General features: G+C 67.1%; 1 protein-coding gene across 2 annotated transcripts in view; it reads right to left on the bottom strand.

Moving 5' to 3' along the window:
- Positions 1–5,811, bottom strand: part of LOC103260370 (NADPH--cytochrome P450 reductase) — a 32,833-nt gene that overhangs the window by 640 nt on the left and 26,382 nt on the right. For both annotated transcript variants that reach the window (XM_008058025.2, XM_021712282.1), the window contains 10 exons: positions 5,364–5,513; positions 4,668–4,792; positions 4,090–4,179; positions 3,567–3,665; positions 2,471–2,587; positions 2,248–2,366; positions 1,231–1,412; positions 937–1,086; positions 295–565; positions 47–222 (listed from right to left, as the gene is read on the bottom strand). In XM_008058025.2, coding sequence (XP_008056216.1) covers positions 47–222; positions 295–565; positions 937–1,086; positions 1,231–1,412; positions 2,248–2,366; positions 2,471–2,587; positions 3,567–3,665; positions 4,090–4,179; positions 4,668–4,792; positions 5,364–5,513 — 1,479 coding nt within the window. The remainder of the gene's footprint in view (positions 1–46; positions 223–294; positions 566–936; positions 1,087–1,230; positions 1,413–2,247; positions 2,367–2,470; positions 2,588–3,566; positions 3,666–4,089; positions 4,180–4,667; positions 4,793–5,363; positions 5,514–5,811) is intronic.

Below are 5,811 nucleotides of genomic sequence, written 5' to 3'. Positions count from 1 at the left end.
CCTGGCCACACGGCCAGCCTCCTCGGCCGGCGGCGTGCCCAGCCACGCGCCTGCCCGAGCGGCCTGCGCGCCTCACCTTCTGGGGCTGCTCCCGGGAGAAGGCCACGTTGAGGTGGGTGAGGGCCCCCTCCTTCTGGAACTGCGCCAGCTCCTCGCGGTACAGGTAGTCCTCGTCCGACCGGCGGCAGCCGTAGTAGAGCAGCGTCTCGCCCACCTCCTTGCCTGGACGGCAGTGGGCCAGGGTGAGCGCAGGCCCGAGGGTCACCGCCCCGCCATGCAGGCGCCCACACTCACCCTGCTGCCGCAGCCAGGCCCGCTCCTGGATGAAGCCGAGGAAGGGGGCCACCCCGGTGCCGGGGCCCACCATGACGACGGGTGTGGTGGCCTTGAAGGGCAGGCGGAACTGGGACTTGCGCACGAACATGGGCACGAGGGCCCGCCGGCCGTTCTCTGGGGCCGGCTCCTTGGCCCGCAGCCAGGTGGTGGCCACGCCCTTGCCGGTGCGGCCCGTCTTGGTTTCGTACTCCACGGCCACGGCACAGATGTGCACGGAGTTGGGGTGCACCTGCGGGGAGGGCGGTGTGAGCCGGGCCACTGCCCCATGGCCCCTCCCGGCCCCGTCGCTGAGCTCTGCCGGCAGGCTGTCCCTGCCCGGCCTCTGCGCCCGCCCGGCGCCCAGACCTCAGAGGCCCCGGCAGCTTTCTCGCTGGCTCTTGGGATCAGGGTGGGAGAGGCTGGGAATCGCCCTGTCCGGCCCTGCTGAGGCCACAGCCTGGGAGGCTTCAGGGGACCGCCCTAGCCCTTGGGGCAGGACTGGGGCTCCAGGCTCCCATGCCGCCTCCGACAGGCCAATGCTCTGCCTGCTGGGAGCAGAGCCAAGCCTCCAGCACGGGCTGACAGCAGGGCCAGGGCCTCCGGCAGGGCCGCGCCCCCCACCTTGGAGGACGAGGCGATGGAGTAGTAGCGGGCCTGCAGGCGAGGCAGCAGCTCACACAGGTGGTCGACGGGGGGCCGCAGGGACCGGCAGTCCTGGAGGATGGCCAGGATGTGCCGCCGAGCCTCCACCACCCAGCTCAGGTACAGCTCCTGGAGGGAGACGCAGGCGCGGGTGAGACGGGTGCGGGGAGGACACAGGGCAGAAGCGGGGGCCCTGGAGAGGGCCGGGCCGAGGGCCTGCAGCGCAGGGCTGGCGTGCGTCGGCCCCGGGGCAGGCAGGCGTGGCGGCTGTACCTTGCCCTCGCCCGAGGAGGAGGCCATCTTGCGCAGGTGCTCCTGCTCGGAGGGCTCCGAGGCGTACTGGGCCAGCTCGTAGAGCACGTTGGTGCGTGGCGGGTTGGTGATGTCCAGGTAGTAGGTGAGGGCCGTGCGGTAGGAGGTGGGGCAGGGGAACGGGTGCTTCTTGTTGGACTCCTCTGTGGGGATGGGCAAGCAGGACGTGGGGTAAGGGGCCACTTTCTCGAGAGGGGTGGATGCGGGGGGGTGATGCCTCAGGCCTGCTCCGAAGGAAGCAAGGCCAGCTCTCTCTGCAGCCTCTGGGCCCCGGGGCCAAGCCTTGGGCTTTCGGCCAGGCCTTCGGCTTCAGGCTGGGCAGGAAGTCCTCATGGAGGCGGGACCTCACGCGGGCAGGCGACGTGGTGCGCCCTCCCACGCACCGTGCTTCCAGGCCACACCGCACGGCTTGCGGGACCCAGACTTGCCGAGGACGTCAGCGAGCGGGGCTGGGGTGAGGTGGGGCTGGTCCGGGACCGGAAGAGACTCGGGCTGGGAGCCCCACAAGGCCTTGGGCAAACCCCGCACCCTGGCCCAGAGCCCCTTGGCCCTCTTAGCACCCTTGCGGGGCCTGGGGGAGCTCGGGTTGCGACTCCTACACTTCTCCGGTGGGGAGGTGGAGGCCCAGGAGCCAGGCAGGAGCAGCCCAGGCCCCCCTCCCCGCCGGTCACGGTGGTGCGGAGGGAGCCGGGCTGGCTCCAGGCCACAGCACCCCTCCCCCCTGCCCCCCCTAGGGAGCTATGATGGTGATGGGGTGGGGAACCCCAAGGGAGACGGCCGGACCCTACAGCTGCTCTGCCTCCTCCCAGTTTGCTCCGGGACCCGCAACAGTAGGGTTCTGGGTGGAAGGGCCTCCCAGACACCAGGCTTCAGGCCTAAGCGACACTCAACCCACGAGCAGTGCCAAGAAGCGCGTTCCCACCAGCCACCGCAGGCCTGGGTGAGCAGGGGAGGGGCAGCCTTGAATCCAGGACTCACCATCAATATTGTTCAAGGAGATGACCGCATCCAGGTCAGCACCCAGGATCTCCCCCAGCTGGCTGACGAGGGCAGAGTCGTTGGCCGGGTAGACAGCCACATGGTCCCCAGACTCATACCTGGAGGGAGACGCCAAGGTCGGGGACGGGGTGGAGGGTCACCCCTGGCCCAGTCAGGAGGCCTGGAGTGAAGGTTCAGGGGTGGCAGTGGTGGCAGCTGGTACCTGATCTTGGAATCGGAGATGTCCAACTCCAGGTGCATGAAGTGTCGCTCAGCCCCCTGGTTCAGCTTCCGGTTGGTGGTGACTGCAGCCAAGAATGGATTCTTGGCATCAAAGGGGCTGGCGGGGAGACGGGAAGCTCCAGGACCGGCCAGGTCTTTAATCCAGACATCCCTGTCCCCACGGGGCCCTTCTGGCTGCACGCCTCAAGGGTGGCCGGGACCTCACCCGTTGTGTCAAGGCTCTTCCAGCCCGATCCAGTGCAGTTCCCTCAACAGCCCCACCGAGTGGGCAGAGCTAGGGTGTCACTGTGCCCAGTTACAGGTATGGAACCTAAGGCTGGCCCCTAAAGACCTGTGAGGCCCTCCACACTGTACCCATTGGTGTACCAAGTGCAGCGCAGGGCCAGGCCCCGGGAGTGCCACAGCCGGAAGGTCCTCAGGTGGCCCCGTGAAACAGCTCCCCACCCCAGGTGCCCTGGACTACAGCACAGAGAGAGGAGCTTTTACTCCCCCTCGAGACGTGGGGCTTCTCCCCCCCGAGCTGTGCCCCCTCGAGACGTGGGGTTTCTCTTTCTAGCCAGGCTACAGCAGGACTGACGGCAGCAGGGCAGCTGCTCCTGAGCCTCAGTGACAGAGGAATGTGGGTAGCACCGGGGGCAGCTGGGGACACAGAGAGCATCCGGTTTTGGACAAGTCCACCTATTGTGGTAGATTTTAAGGCAATGAGCCCTGTTGCCAAAGCCGAACCTGGACCCAGAGCCAGAGGTACTGCGTCCTTGCTAAGAACTGAGCAGTTACAGAGCAAGCCGGCGGCGCGCGTAACTGTGAGCTGGGCACGCGTCCGTCTCCAAAAGCCACGCCTGGCCTAGGCCCTGCCTGGGCTGAGGCGCCTCAGCCCAGAGCGGCCGCCTGTCACTTGGGCAGCTCCTCTCTCTGCTCCAGGCCTCACGCCCTCCTGTGCAGGGGACACTCGCGCCAGCAGGTGGCACGAGGTCTGGGGGAATGGCCCTGTGGGGATACAACGGGACTGAGCCCGAGACGTGGGCGCCCCGAGGTCCACGGAGCCATCTGTCTGCAACCACGCCCCCTCCACTCACGGTTTCTGGTTCTCGTAGCTCTTCAGCCGGCCCATCTCACCCGTGTACACCTTGGCCACGTCCATATCAGTGTGGACCACAAGCTCATACTGGCGAATGCTGAAAGGGGAGACTGAGGGTGAGACCGGGCACCGGGAGGCTGCAGGGGTCAGGCCTGAGAGGGGCGGAGACAGTGCACGGCCAGGTGGGGGAGGCCTGGGCGTGACACAGGAGGCAGGAGAGCCCTGCCGCAGAGGCGTGAAGGGCCGGGCAGAAGAGCAAGGAGCGGAGCTGTTTGAAGTCAGATGCCCGCGAGTGGGGCAGGGCTGGGCGGGACATAAACTTTCAGGTGATTCTGTGGAAGGAAAGCCCACGCTCCTTAGCTGGGACTGGGGACCGTCCCAGGCCCTATGGCTGAGGTCTGCCAACCCTTTCCTCGCCACGTCCCACTGCCCCCGCCCTGCCAGGCCCCCGCTCCGGGACGGCTGCCCTGGGGCACGGGACCCACTGGGACCTCCCACCCAGCCCGCGGGCACACACTCACCTGGACTCCTCCCCAGTGGCTTCCACCCCAAAGTGCTCGCACACGGCCGGCCAGAACTGCTCTCGCCAAGTGATGAAATCCTCTTCCAAGCTGCGGGGGGCGGGGGTGAGCAGGGACTTGGGAAACCCAACTGCGGCCACAAGGCCTCGCCACGAGTGGGCCTCACCAACAGCCGGGCGCAGGTGGGAGTGCCAGGCCGGCCTGGACCTGCGCCCCAGCTCCCATCCCCAAAGCTCAGGACGCCTTTTCCCTGTGGCCCATCAGCGACCTCAACCCAGGCATCGGGACAGATCCACAGGAGGGTTTACTTGAGAGGAGAGGCTTGCTTCTGAGCTGGGCAAGGCGGGAGCGGACACAGAGCAGCAAAGCCACTGGCCCAGCAGGGCCCGCGGAGGGAGGGCCCACCGCCTCCCTTCTCGTTGTGGATGACACATCCCTGAGTCTCAGCTGACCCCATGGTGGGCGCTCCCCTGCACGCTCCCCAGCCGACTCCCTAAGCCCGCAGGGCCTTCATGTGTGATGGCAGGGGTGGGGGCCTGGGGAGGGTGGCCCGTGTTCAAGCCTCGGCGGGCACTTACTTCCCGTCATCATCACCCATCCCCAGCTCAAAGATGCGCTGGGCGCCGAGCTGTTCCAGCCGCTTGTCCACATACTTGCCCATGGCATTGAAGTGCTCGTAGGTCTTGTTCCCCAGACCAAAAACCTGTGTGGACAGAGGGCGGCTGTGAGGTCTGGGATCCGGCCTGACGGGCAGGAGCTGACCTACGGGTGCACCAGGAGTACCTGGGCCTCTGTCCGCGTCAGACACCTTGCACAGTGAGGAACACTGGCCAGCCCGGCCCCGAAGAGGCTTTGTGTCGGCGACCTGCAGCTCACAGGTGCCCCCTCCACAGCCAGCCTCGACCCCACGTGGCAGCGGGGTGGGGGCCGCTCACCCTCCCACCTGGCTGGGCATCCTGCCAGACGTTTCCTGCCTTCGGTCTCCAGCCACAAATGCCCCCTGGAGCTGACTGGGTCTGGGGTCTGGAGGAGATGCCTCTCAGTGCCGGTGCCCAGGCCGGAGGAGAGGGCCCCGCCTCAAGCAGCCTGTCCCTGGGGTCCCCTCCAAGTCCTCTCTAAGGCCATCGGCTTGAGGCCACCTGTCCTGGCACCTGGGCCCACCCTGGCTCATGAGAACGGGGTGAAGGGCTGGAGCCTTTTGGACCTACGGGTCTGGAGGCCCCAAGGAGGTGCCGTAGGCCACCACGAGCCCACAGGGTCTGTGGGTGACTCACCGCAAACTTGACCCCCGAGAGATCCACGTCCGTCTCCTGGAGCCAGTCATAGAAGTCCTGGGCATTGTCAGTGGGGTCCCCCTCACCGTAGGTGGCCATGCAGAAAACTACCAGGGAGTTGTCGATCTCTGGCAGGCTGCTCAGGTCGGCCTGGAGAGACAGGGGCAGGGCCGTGCCCAACCCTGACTGAGCCTGCCCTGGGAGGCCCAGCCAGAGGATGTCCAGCTGTTGTGGGACCCAAGAAAGGGACAACTCTGTCTCCCTAGGAGGTATGCGGAGGGGTCGGGGATGGCCGGGCAGGGGGACTGGTGCTGGAGCCAGGGGAGCAGGACAGCGCTGAGGGTGCATTCTGGAGGAAAGCGAGGCGCAGCACGAAACGCATGGGGAGGGTGGCAGGGTGACAGCGGTGGCAGCGGGGGGGGGGCCTGGCTCCCAGGCCACCAGTTGG

The sequence above is a fragment of the Carlito syrichta genome, unplaced genomic scaffold (assembly GCF_000164805.1).
Source record: "Carlito syrichta isolate Samal-C Ts95f unplaced genomic scaffold, Tarsius_syrichta-2.0.1 Scaffold89331, whole genome shotgun sequence".
NCBI lineage: Eukaryota > Metazoa > Chordata > Mammalia > Primates > Tarsiidae > Carlito > Carlito syrichta.
Note: the sequence above shows the minus strand (reverse complement) of the source record. Positions and strands in the feature narration are given on the sequence as shown.